General features: G+C 41.6%; 2 protein-coding genes across 4 annotated transcripts in view; one reads left to right on the top strand and one right to left on the bottom strand.

The window, feature by feature from the left end:
* Nucleotides 1-4,474, top strand: part of MAP3K6 (mitogen-activated protein kinase kinase kinase 6) — a 55,705-nt gene extending 51,231 nt beyond the window's left edge. Inside the window, exons 25-29 of the mRNA XM_081334637.1 lie at nt 745-997; nt 1,882-1,991; nt 3,217-3,323; nt 3,718-3,794; nt 4,314-4,474. Of these exons, the coding sequence (XP_081190763.1) occupies nt 745-997; nt 1,882-1,991; nt 3,217-3,323; nt 3,718-3,794; nt 4,314-4,398 (632 nt within the window). The 3' untranslated portion in view covers nt 4,399-4,474. The remainder of the gene's footprint in view (nt 1-744; nt 998-1,881; nt 1,992-3,216; nt 3,324-3,717; nt 3,795-4,313) is intronic.
* The window catches only part of SYTL1 (synaptotagmin like 1), a 44,572-nt gene continuing 25,319 nt past the window's right edge, over nt 2,616-21,868 (bottom strand). For all 3 annotated transcript variants that reach the window (XM_081334640.1, XM_081334639.1, XM_081334638.1), the window contains exons 7-15: nt 21,410-21,498; nt 20,678-20,806; nt 18,941-19,107; nt 18,231-18,333; nt 16,452-16,613; nt 10,068-10,146; nt 9,084-9,183; nt 6,334-6,539; nt 2,616-5,561 (exon numbers count right to left, since the gene is read on the bottom strand). In XM_081334640.1, the coding sequence (XP_081190766.1) occupies nt 5,416-5,561; nt 6,334-6,539; nt 9,084-9,183; nt 10,068-10,146; nt 16,452-16,613; nt 18,231-18,333; nt 18,941-19,107; nt 20,678-20,806; nt 21,410-21,498 (1,181 nt within the window). In that variant the 3' untranslated portion in view covers nt 2,616-5,415. The remainder of the gene's footprint in view (nt 5,562-6,333; nt 6,540-9,083; nt 9,184-10,067; nt 10,147-16,451; nt 16,614-18,230; nt 18,334-18,940; nt 19,108-20,677; nt 20,807-21,409; nt 21,499-21,868) is intronic.

The raw sequence follows: 21,868 nt of genomic DNA on the forward strand, positions 1-21,868 counted from the left end.
AGAATTCTGGTGTATTTTGGCTTCTTTTATTTCTGCAGGAAGAATTGTTATCCTCTAAAATTCTTCTGCATAACTTAGGACTGGTGTTTTTTTTCCTTTGACATCCCAGCTACCTAAGACCACATCCGACCAGTGTGGAAAAGTATATTTAAAAAATCTTGGAGAATTTTTAAAAACTGCTCTGTCCCTTAAACTGGAGATGTTGGATTGAACCTTAAATATTTTCTTCACGGCAGAATAGGTTGTTTAGTTGTTCTTACTTTTTGTTTACTCCTACAATCTGTCTATGGGCAGACACCTCCTTTGCCAACTTTTCTTCCTCCCTTTATGTATTTGCAGAAGTATTTAATTAAAAAAGGGATGTGTGAGAAATGCTGCTTAATGCAAAGCACAGGCATTGGAAACAACTTATTTCTGAGAGAGCCTCTGTGCCTCCCTCTGCGTATAGAAATCTATAGGGAAATAATTAAAGGATGGAAGAATGCAACCCAAATCCACCTGTCCCAAATAAAAGTAAACTCATGAAATTAAAAGCACCTGGGGAGATGGCAGGAGACAGCTTCTCTTGTTTTCAACCATATGGAAGCCATTTTGTGGAGACGTGATCCCCCTTCATTGACAGCCATTTTGTGAGATTATCCATCTCAGGTTTCAAACCACCGTGTGCCGGTCAACTAGCACCGAAGGCCCCTTCCTGAAGTTTTGAGTTCTTGCCCTGCTCATGAGTCTCACTCACTTTTCCAGATCTCAAGGTGCAGCCGCAGAATTTGCAGGAGGAAAGCCAGAATCACCCAAGCAGCAGAGAACACGAAGAAACACTTTTGACTCAGCAGCCCCCGTCTTTGAAAACGCAGGAGAGCGACCTCAAGGACAGTGCAGATACGCCAACATCTGGAATTGGCACCGACACCAACAGTTGGCTGGATTCCCAGCCTCCCTTCAAGAGCCATTTGCCCCTCATGACTCAACTCAACCATCTGCAGGCAGAAACCAGAAGGTCAGTTCTTCCTGCATTGCGTCCGAGGACTGCGTCCCAGAAGGCTGGGATGAGCAGTGGGGTTGGAGCTGCACAAAGCCACTGCGCAGTGGTGCAGCTAGTTAAATACACATCCTTTAAAGCAAGCAAGGAAAACAACCATCTGCAAGTAAGCAGAGGTAGCCCTTGACTTCTAGCCATTTATTTAGTGACCGTTCAAAGTTACAACGGCACGGGAAAAAGGGACTTATGACCGTTTCTCACACTTGCGACTGTTGCAACATCTTCATAGTCGGGTGATCAAAATTAGGATGTTTGGCAACTGGTATGTCTTTATCATGGTTGCAGTGTTCTGGGGTCACGTGATCACCTCTTGTGACCTTCTGATAAGGGAATTCAATGGAGAAGCCAGACTGACCTTAACAGCCGTATTACTAACTTAACGATTGCAGTGATTCACTTAACAACTGTAGTAAGAAAGGTCATTAAATGGCGCAAAACTCACTTAACAACTGTCTTGCTTAGCAATGGAAATTTTGGGTTCAGTTGTACTCGTGAGTCAAGGACGACCTGAACAGGTATATGTCTATGGAGATTCTCAATCATCTCAATCTAGGTCACAGTTGTCCCAAAGGTGCTTTATTCCAAAAGGCAACTGGACCTTGGTTTTTTTTTTCTTTGAAAACATTCTGCTCCTCATCCAAGAAGCATTTTCAGTTCTAAATAACTGGTGGGGAATGGAAGGCTTTATGTTCTTTGGAGATGTATCCATCATGCTATGTCAGAAAGAATCAAGCCACATTAAGGCTTAGCAGTGAGTACTAACCAAGCCCTGGTTTACTTACTGATCAGTTTTTAAATTTAGGAACATAACCAACTTACCCTGATCTTTTTGGCTCTGGCAGGTTGCAGTGGAAACTGATAGAGAAGCAGCAGGAATGTGAGAGGCTTCTACAAGAAGCCCTGAAGATCACGGAACGGGATACCTGGTCTCTGAGGCGGCCACAGATAATAGGTGAGGTTTTGGATAGCAGCAAGTTTAGACTAGAAGCAGTGCTTGAGAGTAACATTTTTGCATCAGTGAATTCTATTTTAAATGGAAGAAACCCTTTTATTTAAATAAATAAACCCTTTTAAATAAACTGGCATGGAGGTAAAGACATCTGCCAGGGGCAAAAGAATGAAGATGGGGCTACTACCAAAGCAATGCCCCCTTTTTTATAACCATGACGGAGCTTCAGTTGTGTAGCCATGCCTGCCTTTTTTGACCCCCCCTCCGCTTTCCAGTGGCAGATGCTGCTGCATGGAGGGCAACGTAACTGACCTACTTCCAATTTTGCAAGAAGGAGTCAAGCCTTGTAACCTGTTCCTTGGGAATGTTCACGAGATTTCTAAAAGTAGAATCTGTGTGTGTTCGGGTACTTCTTTGTGGAAAGTTGTTTCAGATCAGGACAAAGTCTGCATCAAGAAGGTTTCATATTCCCAGCCATCTGCTGTGACAGTTGCCATGCTCAAGAGACCTTCTGTATGCAAAATACATGTTTGACCTACTGCTGTGGTCTTTCCCCAAATCAGGATTCTCCTTTTTTTTAAAAAAAAGCTGTAATAAATTAACATGTTCAAGATAAAGGTTGCACTTCGTTTTTATATACAGCGTAATATAACGTTTTAGCTAGGTTCCCGTAACACAGCAATGCACAAAAACCCTTCATGGTTAAAATTAATTAAGCCTATCTTATTGGGCTAATGTGTCTCCTCAGTCTTGAACTTTCCTCCTGAAGTGTGTTATGGGAACTCCATATATTTAATATTATCTATTGATAATATTAAAATTAAAATTCAGGAGGAAAGGGGAACATTTCAGTAGCAAAGGGTTCTGGGATCTTTCACATGCAGCCTTGAGAGCAGAAGCTTCTCTTTTAAGTCTTCTGTTTTCAGGATCATTACTTGGCCTGGTGCAACATGCAGTTCATAGAGACTGATCTTTGCAGTGGTAGAGAAGCAAAACTTGTCTTCTACACTTGCGCCTCTGTTTCCCAGTTGTGAAACTGCATAGCCTCTTCTGCCTGACCTCCCAGCTTACTGTTTCCTCCAGGAGGAGAGCTGGATACAGTTTTGGGAACGACAACAAAGACCATCTGAAGCAAGGAAATGTGGGGAAATTGCGAAGTGTAATTTTAGGAAATAGAGTTGGTCCAAGAAGGAGCTTTGATTTGGTTCTTTTCCATCTGCCTTCCTAGAAATCCCTCCTTCTCCAACTTCCTGGGACCAAGGAGAAAATGCTGGAGATCCCTTCCTGGCAGAATGGTTAGAGAAACATGGTGCAGACAAAGCCACAGTTGCAGTGGTAGGTCTGATTCAGCAGCAGGTGGTATAAGCATCTGCCCCTACTTCGGTGAGACTAGTGGAGAAGATGGCCACTCTAGGCTAAATTTTGTCTTCTCAAACAAAAGGCCGCTCTAGCCTCAAACTAGCAGTAGAAAACTTGCCTTTAGAGATGCCCGTCTTTAGAGGCAGAGCTTCTGTTTCCCCAGATGAGTGGCATAATGGTTAAACAAAGACCAGGGGAGGCCCGCAGTCCAGACTCCATTCAACTGTGGAGCTTACAAAGATGACTTGGGGCCATTCAACCTGTTTGGCAAGGTGATGGAAGGTTAAGAAACAATTGGACAAAAGAAATTCCACATTGAACTTGGGGTGTAAATCAAGTCAGGAATTGAAATTATCCTCTTTTCTTAAAGTTCTGCCACCATGGATTCACCCTGAATGATTTGCTGAAGCTGGCTACAATCGATGATCTCCGATACACGTGCATCAGGTAGGGTGGAAAGTGGCAATCATTTCAGGATCAGCATGTAATTTTGCCTGATAAGCAAGGCTCCTAAGATAATGTTATTTTTAAAAAATGATTTAAAGTCCTGAAAAGTTTGGGTACTATTATTATGCATGTACGATTTAAGTATCATCAACTCATCGCGCAGGTGCCAGCTGCACCTGCTGTAGGTAAACTGGTATTATCCTTGGCACCATGTTAGTTCTGATTACCTAAGGGGAAAAATGCATATTTAAGCAGAACGTCTCTAACATTTCAAAGAGGGTGCTGTTTGTCTTCTCCCTTATTTGGGAGCTCCTGGGGATTGAACTCGTGATCCTGCAATAATAGAAATTTTAAAAAAATGGCAAGCCAAATAATTCCTCTAAAAGCATGCTGCATATCAGTCGGAGGAACCACAGGAAGCTGCCTTTTGTTCTGTTCAATGTTACTTTGACCTAGGAAAAATGTTCATTTCCACAGCCGTAGATACCCATTGGTTGATTGGTTGTCTTCTCTCGGCAGAGGGGGAATGGTGTGCCGTATCTGGAAAGCCATCGTGGACCACCGACAGAACCTATCCCAGCAGCAGCTACATCAGCAACCATGAGAAGAAAGAGGAAAGGAAAGCTCGGATTTCTTGGCAAGGCAACAGACTCTGATCACCCGGCCCATCTTCTCACCAGCAGTTGAGAGAAGGCTGGAAAGATCTTCTAACTCATCAGTCCTCATATTGAGGTCAGGTGTTGGCTTCTTATCTTTCCTTGGCCCAGGAAAGTGAGCAAAAAAAAATCATCATCCTCAGAGCAAATAGATTTGGGGAGAACCTCACAGAGGCAGTTTCCACGGTTGACCTCTGCTAAATTTAGCAACATGCATTATGGACTGAGAAAAAGCAGAAAATGTTCTCTCCTTGCTGAAAGTCCCCCAAAGGGACTGAGGACTGTTGTGATGCTCTACTGTTATTACGAGAGAGGCTGCACCAGGATTAGGAGTTCTCTGCCGAAGGCCCACCTTGGCTACTGAGATCAATTCAGCAATTGTGGACAGCTCTCCGCTCCAACCCTGCCATCTCTAGCACAAACCCACCCATGCAGCTGTAGGAGTTAGTGGTGTGGTAATGAGAGACACTGCAAGCCGTGCTCTGAGGGATCTACAGAAAGTAAGAACGGCTTAATGGGACTGTTTAAACATTTCTCTGAATTGCTATAAGGAACAAAGGTGGGGTTCAGAGATGTTTAATCAAAATGGTTATTTAAAAAATAGTATTAATCATTGGCCGTGTGCATGGAGAACACTGGAAATGGGCAAAGGTGACTATAAGGCAGTTTATTTCCTTGAAATAAAGTGGGCGTTCTAGTCATCCCAGTGCGGAGTTTTTTCACAAGAGATCTCTAGAAGCCACACAATGTTCTTAAGTCGGTAAGAGGAGGCAGACTTCAATACAGTTATTATTCTGCCTTTGTCCCAGTGGCTATAGCTCTTCCCAGCATCAGGAACCTGATCTTAGGCAAAATCCTCTCAAAAGCAAGGGGGTTGTAATGAGGGCCTCCGTAAGGTATAGTCATCAATTTGCCATCAGACTGATTCTGACAGCACAGGAATCCTACTGTTGTTCAACGAAAGGCTAGGGTGAAGTCCTTGAAGTCAGGTTGGTCCTCAAGGGAAGAGCAGCTTCCACCCACTGTTGAGGTTGCCTGAAGACCATCTCCCAGGTGTGGCGCTCTTCCTCTGTTGAATCCATCCAAGTGACCGGTAGACCGTAGCTGTTCCCTGCATGAAAACCAGAGTTTCCAGTCAGAGGTTACCTTGTATATGATAAGCAAGAGGCAGCAGAATATTTTGCAGGCAGGGTATTTGATTTCTATAATGAATTCTCTGGATAAGAAATAGTGGAATGCCCTACAGCAGAGGTCCCCAACCTTTTGGACACCAGGGACCGGTTCCATGGAGAGAGGTTTCTCTGCAGACCGGAGGGGGCGTGGTCTTGTGTGCTGCCTGCATCTCGCGGATGGGGCTTTGTTTGTGTGGACCGGTTGCTTGCATGCCACGGCCCGGTACTGGTCCATGGACCAGGGGTTGGGGAACCCCTGACCTACAGAATGTCTTTGTTACTACTAGGATCTGTGCATACAATTGCATCTCAAACAAAGAGCTGTGTACATACAGCACTGGATGTTCAGTCTTCAGCAACGATGTAGACCTCCACTTATTCAATTAATTACCTTCAGGGATGTGGAAAACTTATTGTTCCCCTTCTGGGTCATCTCGATTTTGGGGAATGGGAGGCATTTGCTAGTTTTCCAGACATTAATCCTCCAAATCATGTGGTTTGAGGTATTCAAGACATTATTCAAGATTTTGGAGGTTGGATTACTGCTCTAAAGCAAATTGGAGAGTTAATTTGTGGAAAACTGACAGATTGCCCCAGACACACGTGGATCAGAGGAGGAATGGAACATTATGAAGTTCTCCAATACTACCTTTCCAAAACAATAGGCTTTGTGTATCCATCCTTCAATCTCTTAGTGCTTGGGTGTCTCACCTGTGCCAAGACTCAGCCGGATGCCTCCTAGCCGATGCTTTGAGAAAGTCTCCCGGTGCCACACAGTGAATTCAGCACATGCCTCTACTAAGTCCTTAACCTCAAAGCCATCATAGACCATAGTGTGATTGAAAGTAGGGTTGAGAGTCTTTTTCACAATTCGGGTCTTCTGGCGGTTCATCTTGGTGTCATCTGGGAGGATGTAGCTGGAAGAGGATAAGGCGACAAGATGGATATTTTTGAAGTTTCAGCTTGAACTGGGCAGGAAAGAGTTCTTCCAATTTGGACATGGCCCAACTGTTCTTTTAATAATGGCCAAGCTTCCAAGTTTCTGGTTTGCTGTTATCAAACCAATACAGTGCAAGCTAAGGCCTGTGCAGAAATATTTAACCCACTGAGTACAGTAACCTTTTTCAGGGAGGGCTGAACATTGAGAAATTAGGGATCAAACAAACTGATCCAAACTTGTAACATCTTTTATTTAACAAAAAGTAGCTACATGTTAGGACGGGTGTATAAGCTGGATCAAGACTGTTACAAGGAAGGATTAAACCTTTCTCCCCAGGATTTTTCTTCCTTAAAAGTTTGTTTGCTACTACAGTTAATCTATTTATGATAAATATATACTCTTCTTAGATGATCACAGGACCATCCAACATTGGGATAAAAAGAAATAATACACTCAACCTAAAATGCAGTGTTCATTCTGGTTAAATCAGATTGCACTACCTTTCTTTGAAAGGTTGACCCAACAAATCACACAGTTGTCTAGTTACATCTAAAGAGAAGTGACCATCCACTGACAAGGGTGTTTGAACCCCATCTGGATCACTGAGTCCAGAGTTTAAAATTATCCAAGTACACCACTGCGCAAAGAGCCATCAAGACTAGCATTCAATGTCATGCAGCAGCCCAACCAACGGACACCAACAGGTTACTAGGACACAATTATGGAAACTCCTTAATTGCACAACACAGAGATAGGCTTAACCATAGTTTCAGCTGGGAAACTGAGAGCATCCTAGACCAAGCCAAGTACAAAAATGCTAGAGAATTGACAGACAAATCAGCTATCAACAGGCATACACTGTAGAGAGAAACAACATCTACTTACCATTTAAAAGAGACAATCCAAAAACTAAAAAGGAACAAAAAGACCCAAATACATCCCTGCCAGCAAGCAACACCCAGCTAAGCAGAGATTAAAGACCAAGATTAACACTAGATGAACAACCAAATTGTAAACAAGGAACTACCAACTCAAACAACAGCCTAATTAAGAACCAAGAACACTCAACAATACAGACAGGGGAAACAACCTGTATATAAACACAGACCAAATCCCACTCTCTTTTAGCACTGACGATGTTATCTAGTTGGGTAATGAAAACATCTGCAAGAAATACATCTTGGGGCTAAGTGCCCCAAGGACCTCACAACCGTGTGTGTCCATATTTTTCCCCTTTTAGGCTCAAATGAGTGGGAGACTTTCTATGTGTGTGTCCCTGGCACTGAATTAACAAACTGATCTGGGTTCTCTTCTGCAAGTCTTTATTAGTTACAGGTAGTCCTTGACTTATGACCACAACTGATCCCAAAATTTCTTTTGCTAGGTGAAAATTTGTTAAGTAAGCTTTGTCCCATTTTACAACCTGTCTTGCCACCGTTGTTAAATGAATCCCTGCAGATGTTAAGTTAGTAACATGATTGTTAGGTGACTCTGGCTTCCCAATTGACTCATCTTGTCAGAAGGTTGCAAAAGGGGATCACATGACGTTGGGACACTGCAACCGTCATAAATATGGGTCAGTTGCCAAGCATCTGAATGTTGATCACATGACCACGGGGATGCTGCAACAGTGGTAAAGGTGAAAAACATTCATAAGTCACCTTTTTCAGTGCTGTTGTAATTTCTAACAGTGACTAAACGAACTGTTGTAAGTCGGGGACTACCCGTATTAGTTAACCATCTTTTGGGTGCTGATGCAATAAGGTAAGTCTAGAAATTCCTTCTTTCTTAAGCGTTTTTACTCTACCTCTTATAGGTATATGGAGTTAAACAGGGCAACAAAAAAATGTGGGGATGAGTAAACCCCCTCTTCTGACTGGATCATCATGGATTCTCCAAAATAGAAAAATAAGAACAGCTAGCTTGCAAACAACACTTATGGTTTCTAGGCGGCCATAAGAAACCAGCTACTGTCAACAGAGCATCCACGGCTGTCGGATGCCATTCGCTGTGTTGTTTACTATGGGGAAGCAACTAATCTGGCCAGTTGTGGCCTGTAAACACAATAAGTGTGACATCAATTCTTTTTTTAAAAAAAGGAGCTCTGAATAAACAGTCATGAGCAACTTCTATAACCAACTATAACCCTTCAAAGTATAGATAGATAGATAGATAGATAGATAGATAGATAGATAGATAGATAGATAGATGATAGATAGATAGATGATAGATAGATAAACAGATTTATTTTAAGTACATTTATTTTCCTGACATCAAAAAGTTTCTGCAGAAAGAACAAGGAGAGAAGAAATCTATTGTCTTTCTGGTGAGGGAGGGAGGGAGGGAGAAAAAAAGGCAGACAGGACTAATAATGAATAATTCTGATTGTCCTACTGAGAAAGACAAAGAAACATCTAGATATACATCAAGCTATGTAATAATTGAACCAGCCTGGCCTTCAGTTGCTTAGCCAACCCAAGTCTTTCTCCATTACAAAAGACTTGCAACTACTGATAGTTACCATTGAACGAAGGTATCTACCGTGGTCCCCGACCGAGGAACAAGATTCTCTGCATTCTTGACCCACATATGAAGCTCTCCAGTGGGAGGAAGTCCTGGCTCTGAAATAAAGTTGTGTTAAGAAAGAGGACTGTGGAAAGCATACCATCCACCCTCAACACGATACCAACCTCTACCCTCCCTAGCCAAAATCATCCAAAAATTCAAGAACTGTGTCACTTACTCCAGATTTTAGAACCTGAGCTTCTTCCATTGCCCATAGTTGATTAACTAATGATTTCTGGAGTCAAAGTCCCTTGGATCCCTCCAAAAAACAATGAACTGTTATTCTTTAAGGTATCATAAGGGGTGACATGATAGCATGAGGGGTGACATGATAGCAGTGTTCCAATATCTCAGGGGCTACCACAAAGAAGAGGGAGTCAAGCTATTCTCCAAAGCACCTGAAGGCAGGACAAGAAGCAACGGATGGAAACTAGTCAAGGAGAGAAGAAACCTAGAACTAAGGAGAAACTTCCTGACAGTTAGAACAATTAACCAGTGGAACAACCTGCCTCCAGAGGTGGTGAATGCTCCAACACTGGAGGTTTTTAAGAAGAGACTGGACAGCCATTTGCCTGAAATGGTATAAGGTTTCCTGCCTGAGCAGGGGGTTGGACTAAATGACCTCCAAGGTCCCTTCCAACTTTATTATTATTATTATTATTATTATGATGATGATGATGATGATGATGATGATGATGATGTCTGTTCTTGGCTACAGCGTTGGACTAATAGTCCGCCAAGCTTCCTTCCAGTCATATGACTCAATGAAATACTGGTTTTATTAATTCTCACGACTCTATTTGAGGTCAGTTAAGGATATGGTTCCTTTGGGAGTCATAATGGTAGGTATTGCAGAAGGAATGGACATTTCTGTTCCAGTCTGAAACTATAGTAGGTAAGGAGAATGCGTAAAAAAAACCCAGGGATATTTAAATCTCACCTTCTGAACCAGCTGGAATAAATTTCAGGGCCAGGTTGAGTTTACCACGGTTGGGGACCATATCTGGTGTAGCAGGAATCTGAAAAAGTGGGAAGGAGAAATTCAGCCAACAGCAGGAATGTGGTTATGTGTTCCAAGGTTTCTTCTTACTAGATGATTCAATCAATCAGTCATTAAATGCAATTTACTGTGGTCAAAGACCAGTACAGATAATAAACAAAATTTAAGACAAGAGTTAAAATACATTTGTAAAATAACGTATCTAGCATCTAATATGGGAAATCCAGGATATAGCTTATACTAAATTATAATGTAAACACTAAAATTATATTAAGCATATCTAAAATTTACTATATAATTCTATGAAAACACTGCTCAAAAAATGGTTGTAGGTTTGAAAGAACTCCAGGCAAATTGCACAACTCTCTATTGATGCTTCTAATTGCATTATATAGCTTATGTCCACAATGTTACATTGCTATAGGGCAGTTTTATTCCAGCAGGCATTCACTGAAAATATTGGAATTGTATCTAGTGGAAAAGTATGTGGAACAAAGGGCTGAAATTTACATTGAATTACCGGTATCATTTTAAAGAGAATTTTTATAAAACGATGTATCTGTTAGGCACAAAGAATCAGGACAATACGTTAAGTTCCAATTAAGATGATTTATTGCTCAAGCTTATACACAAGAATCTAGTCAACTAATGGTCAGCACTAAATTGGAGCTAGAGAACAGTCAAAGGAATTCAAAAGGGGCTGGACTTGGAGCGTTTATGAACATGTAACAATTCTAGGCTAAGTCCCCTCATGATTACACCGCCAGGCTCTGCTTCTCCTACACCTACAGTATCATTGGTATATGACACTGGATAAATTGTAAAAAATGTATAACTTGAAATATTTGTTGGAAATGTAATCAAAACGAAGGAACATTGTTTCATCTTTAGTAGACATGCAACAAAGCTAGAAAATATTGGGATCAACTATGCATTTTGACGCAGATTTAAAAGTGAATGTACAATTCAAATCAGAGGCTTTTGTTTTGGGATTAATGGATAAACAAATGGAAACATCTTATGGAACTTTGTTTTTATACACGATAATGGCAGTGAGGCTTTTATATGCTTAAAGGTGGAAGAACTTAGAAAATAGCCCTAATGGGAAAATGGATGAAGCTGGTGGAATTGGCAGAGATGCAAAATGTGACAGCCTTGATGAAAGGAAAGACTCTGACAAATTTTATTTCTACTTGAAAATCATTTTTGGACTTTTTGCAAGAAACTGAAATAAATATTAAACTTTGGGTACGAGTTTGATGTATTTTTTTTAAAAACCTATATCTGTACCAAAGAAAGTTGGAAGTCAGTCTTTTTCTCTCTTATTTTTTCCTCACTCTCTTCTCCTCACTTTTATCTCTTTATTTTCCTGAGCTTTTTTTTTCAGAATCTTTTTCTGCTTATTTTTTAACTTTGTACGTTTTTGGGAAATCAATAAAGTTATACAAAAGAAAACGTTGGAATTACATTCTCAGAATCACCACCATGGAGCTGCAATCTGAGAACATCTGCAGGGTTACAGTTTGGGGGAAGGCTGCTGGGGACTATTATGGGAAATCCTAACAAGGATGCTACGGGAAGCCCAGGAAACTGGAGATGTGGGAGCTGTCCAGGGATGGCTGGTGCTGATGCAAACCAGGAGCAGGAGCACAATGGCGTGTGTATGTGTGTGTATGTGTGTGTGTATATATATATATATACTGCTAAGCTTGTAAGCCGCCCTGAGTCTTCGGAGAAGGGCGGGATATAAATGGAATTAAAATAAAATAAATAAATAAATAAATATATATATATAATAGTGAGGTTTAACAGCAGATTCCTCCCTCTGTTCTCTGATCTTTTCCCAAGTAGATCCTCAAGGAACAGCTTTACATGGTAGGTAAAATTTACAATGGTCATATGTGTGTTTGTCCGTGTGCCCACACGTGCGATATTTCTCTAGGACAATTGCAAACACATGCCCTTCTCAGGATTGATCAGACAGGACACTGAATGCAAGGCTATTCTTGTGAACCAGGTCACAGTTTCTTAATGCATAGCAGATCAATGATAGAAGACAGACAGTTTCTAATTGAGGCTGACTCAGTCGCATAACTACGCAAGCAACATCCAGCTAACGCACACCAGAGATTCACCCCTCTCTCTCTTTTTCTGTCCTCCTATGCTAGCTTGCTTTATGGCCTAATTGCCATACCATTAATTATCTTCCTGCCTGCATTAGAACTCCTTCTACTATGAAAGCACAACGATCCTAAGCCTTAGCTAAGCACCTAGGCATTATTACATTCCCCAAAGAGTTAATCAAGGACTTCAAATAAAAAAATAGCACCTGCCGTTGGCTAGGCAACCTTGATCTTCTTTTCATTGTCTTCAGATCCTCTTCTCCTGCTGAGCATCTGTGCCAAGTACACAGATCCCATGCCATGTCATTCTCCTCCTGGTTTCCACGTCAACTCATTTTCAGTGATCTTGAATTGCCCTGGAAATTGTCTCTGTTCAGCAGCTCATGACTGTGTAATTTCCTCTTTGCTTGCTAGTCATTTTCTCTTAGTTTCTCTTCCTTCTCTGAATCCAATTTAAACCCGTTAGCTTCTTAGACCATTTCAACTTCCCTTCCCTGGAGAAATTCTCTCTGTTGAAAAACCCAGTAGTTTCCTAGCTTCAAATTGTCACAACTATAGTTTGTCTGTCTGGGGGAACATGTTGCAAGGTGGCAAATAGTGCCTGCCTTCTCTATTCTGTCACATCCATGAAAATAATATGCTTTTAGGCCAGTATTTGTCGACCTCAGCAACTTTATGATGTATGGACTTCAACTCCCAGAATTCTCCAACCAGCTATAACTGCTTTAGACTTTGGAACCACACAAGTTATGTAGGTCAGCTGTATTAAGCCAAGCTTATCTCCACAAGTTATTTTTCTTGGTTAATCACAATACTAAGGCAATGGCCAACAGGTAATCCTCGATTTACAACCATTTGCTTAGTGACTGTTCGAAGTTACAATCACACTGAAAAACATGACTTATGGCTGTTTTTCACACTTACAACCATTGCAGCATCCCCATGGTCACATAATCAAAATTTGGGCCAATGGCAACTGGGATGCATTTATGACAGTTACACTGTCCTGGGGTCATGTGGTCGCCATTCGTAAACTTCCCAGCCAGCTTCTGGCAAACAAAGTCAATGCGAGTAGCCAGATTCACTTAACCAGGTGACTCACTTAACTGCAGCAATTCGCTTAATAACTCTGGTTAAAAAAAAGGTCATAAAATGGGAGAAAATGCACTTAACAACTGCCTTGCTTAGCAAGAGAAATTTTAGGCTCACTTGTTGTAGCTGAAAGACTACCTATATTTGCCTCAGTATGTATTATTGACATTTGGCTATTCTGAACTGAATTTGCCATTTTGTGCCAAATTTAGCAAATCTAGCCACCTAGGACACAGGTAGGCAACCTTGGCTCTTTTATGACTCGTGGACTTCAACTCCCAGAATTCCTAAGCCAGCCATGCTGAGGGGAAAGGGAGAGGTTTCCAAGCTGAGCCACGCTGGCTCAGGAATTCTGGGAGTTGAAGTCCACGAGTCGTAAAAGAGCCAAAGTTGCCTACCCCTGACCTAGAGTCACTTTGTAGGGGAGGTGACCGTCATAAACCTTTAATAAATGAATAAAATGTCAAGCTAACATCTGGAGCACTCTTCCTTTTTATTAGTCACCATTTGTCAGCCATTTTGGCCATCTCACTGCCCATCCCAAAACGAGCATCAGCCAGCAAAAATATTTGGGGGAGACTAACTCAATCTAAGGGATGCGGTGGCTCAGTGGGTTAGGACGCTGAGCTTGTTAATCAGAAGGTCGGCAGTTTGGCGGGTCGAATTCCGAGTGCCGCGTAACAGAGTGAGCGCCTGTTACTCGTCCCAGCTTCTGCCAACCTAGCAGTTCGAAAGCATGTAAAAATGCAAGTAGAAAAATAGGGACCACTACGGTGGGAAGGTAACAGCGCTCCGTGCGCCTTTGGCGTCTAGTCATGCCGGCCACATGACCACGGAGACGTCCTCGGACAAGCGCTGGCTCTTCGGCTTTCAAACGGAGATGAGCACCGGCCCCTAGAGTCGGAAACGACTAGCACGCATGTACGAGGGAACCTTTACCTTTACCTTTAACTCAATCTACTATAAGAACCAACAGTTGTCCTTGCTCCGCTACTCTTTTGAACTACAGTAATTGCCAATCCATAAGAGGCCTTTTGCAGCCTTTCCATGTATTTCAGCAGCATCCAGGTAATCCTTGCCCCATTTTATGACCTTTCTTGCCACAGTTGTTAAGGAAACCAGTGCGGTTGTCAAGTTAATAACACGGCTGTTTAGTGAATCTGGCTTCCCCATTAATTTTGCTTGTCAGAAGGTTGCAAAAGGTGATCCCCTGACCCCTGGACACTGCAACTATCACAAATATGGTATCAGTTTCCCAGCTTCTGAATTTGGATCATATTATCATGGGGAATGCTGCAAGGGTCGTAAGTGTGAAAAACAATCATAAGTCACTTTTTTCAGTGTCCTGTTCTAACTTCAAACGGTCATTAAATGAACTCTTGTAAGTCAAGGACTACATGTATACATAAAGCTGTCTATTTCGCCGCCCTCAAAGAGTGTGATTGCAAAACAGGGCAATAGTCGGATTCTATGATAAGGTATTGAAGCTGGGAGGTTTCACCACCTATCACTTGCACTCTGTGTTGAACCACAATTTGCAGTGGCCCTATGACTCAGTGGACTTCTTCCCTTGATTGAATTATAACATCTATCCCTTTGCAATTATATGGCTTCATATTGTGATTTTATTATGGTTGTATCATAATTTAATATATTATGTCCTACATAAGTTGACTTTGTAGTAATGCCGCTTGGGGTGTGTGTGGAAGCCCTAATAAGCAGGCATGTGCATAGAATGAAGGCTACTGCTAAGTTTGTAAAGCCGCCCTGAGTCTTCGGAGAAGGGCGGGATATAAATGGAATTAAAATAAAAAAAATAATAAAATACATTGTATTGTCTGCATAACTTATATACATGCATTCATACATATTTGCTGATGCTTTAAATTAAATTGGTATATCAGTGATTGCATGACCTTTATATATGCCATACACTAAATAAATAAATAAATTTTAAAAAAAAAGAAAGAGCCACATTTGCCTCTACACCTACAGAAAATTAACTCCTGTCTCAACGTGACCTTCAATGGGAGCAGACAACAGGGCACTGTCGTCTCCACTACTTCCTGTGGTTACCAACTGAACTTAATTGGAGACCAAATTTCAAAGGTTAAGTGATCCAATGGTTCTCTGAAGATAAGCAAAAGGACTTGTCCAGGGATTCTGATCTTCTCAGTAGTTATATAATTCTAATTAAACGTCTGTTAAGATCACACCATAATTCCCTTCTTTCTATAATTAATTATTTCTAATCATTCAAATCGTAAGTCACAATCTCTCTCTCTCTCTCTCTCATTCATGTTTTCTGTTACAGTATTTCCTATCTCCTTTTTTTGTCTCTTCCTTTCTTTCCCTTTTTTCACATTTCATGTATTGTTTTCTTTGAATGTATTTCTCACTGTACACGTAAAATCTTTTAATAACAAAAACTATTTTTTTAAAAAAAGAGTGGTGCCTGGATCACTTTGTTTTCCTTATTGCTTTTTTTTTCTTTCATGTTAAGCCTTGTTTAGATTTAGACCTAAGGAAAAGCGACATTGTTGGTTTTTAGTATTAATTGATCTGGGAACCTTTCCAATTCAGCAGTGGGGTACCTAAGTGCTATAAACAAGCAAACGAAGAAATCTGGCTGAAGCCAGGGTTTTGGTGGCAGTGGCAGTCCAAGCACTAAAGTTTATTTATTTAATCATGGCCCAAAAAAGAAGTACTAAGCAATGTGTGATGTTGATCAGAAGGAGAGAAGGAAATATTTTGGGAAAGTTTGCGAGATAAAGCGTTTCCTTGTTCATCAGGATGGTAGGCTGATCTGACCTATATGACTTTCAAACCTCTGATAGAAACTCAAAGAATATAACTGCTCTCCGTACAGAATCAGTTAGCTTAGCAGAGCAGAACTAAAACGCTGAGGAGAAAGCTATAACATCTACTTTTCTGTGTGGAAGACATTCTGATACCCACTTTCATGGAGAATTAGATATCTAATAGAACTAATCTCCATCACTCACATACAAAACTTCCTCTTCTGCTGTTACGCAAGGTGAGATGCTACAGGAGACTAATACGAGGAGACCCATTTTTCCCATAATCTGGGCCAGCCAGGGTCACTTACCTTGGGCTGAAGGTTGAACCACTTTGGACCTGTGTTGCTCCAGTCCCAGGTATTTAAGGCCATCTCCACTTCTCCCAGGAAAAGGTTTCGGCCCAGTGAATCATGATGCCAGACAGACAGGTTCAAGATCCTACCCTGGAGTTCAGCCTTTTCAATCTTATACTGTAGGTCAAGATTGGGGGCGAAAACAGGAGAAAAGGGAAGAGGAAAAAATAAACAACTTTAAGGAACATTCCAACTTTCCACCCAACAGTCATATAGAGCAGCAGCCCCCAACCTTTGGGGCATCAGGGACTAATTCCACAGGGAAAAAAATGTCCATGGGTTGGGAGTGGGGAAGGAGGTGGTTTCACGCGCTACTTGGTGCAGATGACACTTCATTTGCTTGCGTGGCCCAGTTCCCAACAGGCTGCAAACTGTTACTGGTCCGCAGCCCGGGAGTTGGGGAACTCTGATATGGAGCAATTGTTCAGAAACATCTGAAAGACAGTGTCTTCCCATTCCTGATTCAGATAGCAGAAAACAGTGAGCATCTTCCCCTTAAGTGACTCCTCTCCAACCTCGATATATTTCTAATTTTATCATGTAGGGCAGGAGTGGGCAAAAGATCAGGACTACATCTTAGCCTCCCCATTGGCTGGAGGGCTGCAAGAAGCCTCCTGTTCACATTCCCAGAAAATGTAATGAGACTGACCCTCTGAAGTTTCTTTTCCCTTTGTTTTGAGTGGGCAATCAAAGAGGGAATGGGACCTTGTCGCTTCAGAAGCTCTGGCTTTCACCTTTGTTGAGAGGTGAGAATGCGGAATATTGGTGGCAATGTAGGAAGACTGTAAATTAGGAGATATAGGCACCCCATCAGCTGCTCATGTTCCAGACCTTAGTTCATCTTCCTCTATATAAGTAGTCCCTGACTTATGACTACAACTGAGCCCAAAATTTCTGTTGCTAAGCAAGGCAGTTAAGTGGATTTTGCCCTATGTTATGACCTTTTTTGCCACAGTTGCTAAGTGAATCACTGCAGTTAAGTTAGTAACACAGTTTGTTAAGGGAATCTCGCTCCCCCAGAGTCTTTGCTTGTCAGAAGTTTGCAAAAGGTGATCGCATGACCCCGGGACATTGCAACCATCATAAATATGAGCCGGTTGTCAAGCATCCAAATTTTAATCATGTGACCATGGGGATGCTGCACCAGTCATAAGTGTGGAAAAACAATCATAAGTCACACATTTCAGTATTGTTGTAACTTCAAACGGTCACTAAGCAAATGGCTGTAAGTCCAGGACTACCTGTGCCTGCTTCATTCTTTCCCCGCCCACTCGTGTAAAATGCTTTAGGTCAGTGTTTCTCAACCTCGGCAACTTGAAGATGGGTGGACTTCAACTCCCAGAATTCTCGAGCCTGGGAGCTGAAGTCCACCTATCTTCAAGTTGCAAAGGTTGAGAAACGTTGCTTTAGATTGGTCGAGTATAAAAGTTAAAAACCATTCTGATGTTCTCAGGAATGTTCTGTTCTTCCAGAACCACACTGAGCAAGAGGGACTCAAAAGAGTTTTCCAGAAGTCAGTTTTCTGGAAGAGAAACAGAGTTCTGTAGTGTTCTGGGAGTGGCTTATTGTCAAAAAGCTACCGAATCATTGCGCCAGAAAATGTCTGGATGAGCAATTCCGGGAGAAAGAGAGAATGTCTAGAGAAGGCTGGAAGGCCTTGGAAAGGTGACTTTGCACGCCACTGTGCTTTTGATTAGTAGGAGCTAACATTAGAAGCTACTGCTTCTCCCTCACCTTAAGCGTCTCATTAAAGATAGGATCTAAACTTCTCTTCTTGACAGCGGTTTTCCTCTTGCTGTGATTGGATCTGTCAGGCAGCAGGTAGGTTTTGACATATCTGGGTGGGTGAGAAAGGCATTGCAAAGTCAGTGTAAGTCACCATGAGAGGCTTGCCCGAATTTGGCACCTGGTGCCCTGGAATGAGCTTTTAATCATCTGAGACATTTCTATAAAATACACCATTCGTATCACAAATGATGTACAAACAGGTTTGAATAATGGCCTTGGGCCAATCGTGACTGATGTAAATTTACAGACAAGCAATCAATTTGCAGGATTTGTTTTTAAGTTGACCTCATTTGCCTAAGTATATCATTATGTAAAATTTATATGACGTGGTTATGCAAATGATGCCAATTTGTGCAAATAATTCCTGGAGTTTTACACCAGTGCAAAAGCTATCAAAATATCCAAATTTAATTTATTGTTTGTGGGAAGGTCCAAATCCAGATTTCCTCGAGTAAAACACAATCTGCTAAAGGAAGGTCTATTAAATCAAAGTTTGACTATGGTATCATCCTGCTAGCAGCGGCTGCAAGTCCATTGAAAGACCTGAACAGCTATTCTTCATAAATTATGAGACACACACCCAGATGCCCATCAGCCTTCAAGGATGCGAGAACTGTTGGTCTGCATCTAAGAACCAGCCCCTTCCCCAAACGTACGGATCTGAGCGCTGTTTTTTAGCTTCAGCAAGATCCCGGCACTGAATGATCTGGACGTGGAGTTCCTTCTTGGAGGAGTCATAGCGCAAGGAGAACTGGATGCAACCACGGACCTCGATGCTCCCAATATCATTGTCACTGAACATGCTCGCCATACTGCCACTCATCTGCAGTAAGATGAGAACAGTCAAGGGTCAAGAAAGGAAGGGACAGATTCCCAAAGTAGGTCAAGGACAATGTTTTGGCCTCAAGAGTGTGAAATCTTTCCAGGAAATTGAAAACAATAAAAAACTGAACACTGTTCAATACGTATACTACACCCAGCCCAAAACAAACAATTGCTTACTGCAATTGTTTTCCTCAGGAGGGGGAGGGGGAGATAGGGGAGGGGAGGAGAAGGGAGGGGAGGGAAGAGGGGAGAGGAGATGATAGTGAAGGAGAGGCGGAGGGGAGGGGAGTGGAAAGGGGAGGAGAGACCAAAATTAACTGGGAGTCTCAGAGACGTTCTCCTGCATCTAAATATTCCCTCCACTTAGGGGTAGAGGCACCATGAAAAGAGGCTGGAAAAAGGTGCAAAGAAGAGCAAGCAAAATGGTGAGAGACCTGGAGGCTGAATCCTAAGAATTATAATTTTAAACCACTGGGTACATTTAACCTAAAGAAGAAAAGCTTAAGGAGAGACACGGTGGCAGTCTTCCAGTTCTTGAAGGGCTGTCACCAGGAAGAGAATGTAGATTTATTCTCTGCAGTGTCTGAAGGCAGGATAAGAAGCAAACCCTGAAAGAGTTGCATGCAGATATATCCAAACTTGAAATAAGCGAGTTATTTTCTGACCAAGGAGTTAGTGGAACAGCCTGCCTCCTGGAGTTATTCAAACAGGCATTTGTCTGGGATGATCTGCAGATATCTGTCCTGAGCAGTGCTTTAGACTAGGAGACATCCAACATTCATTCCAATCCTCAAGTTGAAAAATCATCCAGGTAAAAGGTAACAGGGAAATTAGTATTTTCTACTGAAGCAGTCTGTAACTCCTTCGCCCCAAGGATCATTTTTGCAATTCTTGGAATCTATTTTGCCCATAACTGCTAAAAACGGATGACCCCATTTCCTGCCACTTGGAGAAGAAGAACCACAGAGAAACAGAAATCCTAAACAAGGCTTAACACATTTTTAAATGCCAAGACAAACCTTAAGTTTCCCCCCAAACCTATTCACTGAGACCAAAGCTAATTTTATATTTGGAAAATATAAATTCTATATCTGATATAGAATTTAATTCAGCATGGAATCCATTTTTGGACTATAAACTTGTGGTTTCTACTGTGGATCAATTTTCCTCATATTAGTAATTAAGATTAAGATATTGATCTCTTTATGATCTTCTAAATTCAGCAAATTCCTTGCAGTAAGCAGAAATTATTACAATTTTTAATTCTAGTTTATTATTTAGAATTTAGCTGTGAAATGCTGTCTAATACTCTGAATTTAATTGTGATTATTTTAATATTGACCTAAAGTGTGCAACTGGCACAATATAGTATAATATGGGATATAAAGAAATACGCAGATCTCTATCAATGCCATTTAGAATTGTTCTTTCTCTTCTCTTTGTTGTCTTCAGGTATTATAAATATTATGATCATTATGAATTCCAGCAACATTTTTTGCATCATCACCCTATATAATATAGTTTTTAGCTAAAAGTTATATTTTTACTGCAACCATGAAATCACGTACCGTGGATGAACTCAAACTGGAGGCGGAGGAGCTAGTATTTAGCCCTTTATTTGGGGGGCTCACGGGATTCTCCCTTGAAGGTGAAGAAACCAAAGCTGACTCTTGTCCATTTTCCAATCCGTTGTTATTCTAAGGTTTTGAAATAATTGGGAGAAGAAAAAAGGAAGAATTGTTTTCATAACCTGCCTGCAACAGGGTAATCTCCTAATCTTAAAATCCATCACTGTGAAATTCCAGCTGCAGAAGGATACATGCAAGAAGAGACAGTACATCACAACTGTAGTATGCCCTTCTATATGTGAATTCCCAGTTGGAGGTTACATAGCAAAAATTCAGTTTTACCAATCCCTATTCAGGGAGCGGAGAAATGGAGACAAAATTTTAGTTTGGATGTCACCAGGCAGGACAGGATAACCTTTATTGTCACTTTTTTTTCTGTGAACACACACTGGCACACATTTAAAAAATTTAAAAATGAAATTCTGATGCCTGCGTTCAAAAGTGTGTGCGCGCGTGCGTGTGCACGTGCGTGCAAGGGATTACAGCAGGAGTCTTCAAACTTGGCCCTTTTATGACTTGTGGACTTCAACTCCCAGAATTCCTCAGCCAGGCACGCTGGCTGAGGAATTCTGGGAGTTGAAGTCCACAAGTCATAAAAGGGCCAAGTTTGAAGACCCCTGGATTACAGGATCATTAAAAAAGAAAAAAAAGAGGCCATCTCTGCCTTTGTACCTGCACTGTGTCTCTGAGAGATGGGTCCACTCCAGGCTGTTCTTGTCCCTCTATCTCGGAATTCAGACTGCTGAATGAGCTGCTTCTCTCTGCAATGGTCAGTGGGGTTAATGGATAGGGACAAGATGAGGCACGGGACTTGGAAAATCGACAGTTCTGTGCAAGGTTTAATGCTGCCCTCCAGTCTCAAGACACAGCACAAATGAGTTTGCCACAAAATGTCACAACATGGGATGTTCCTGTTCAGAATGCCAGCTAGCCAGCTCCATGTCATTTGCACCCAACACCCAGACACCCATTCAAAGAAAGTGGACGTGCCCATTCGTCATCAGATGGTTTTGGATCCTTCCCCCAAATCTTACAAGATTGTTTTCCTAAAGAAGGGGTCTTCAAGCCTGGCAACTTTAGGACTTGCTAAAAGAACTTTAAGCATGGCTGCTAATGGGCTTATGCAAAGTA

Source organism: Vipera berus, assembly GCF_964194415.1.
Source record: "Vipera berus genome assembly, chromosome: 9".
NCBI lineage: Eukaryota > Metazoa > Chordata > Lepidosauria > Squamata > Viperidae > Vipera > Vipera berus.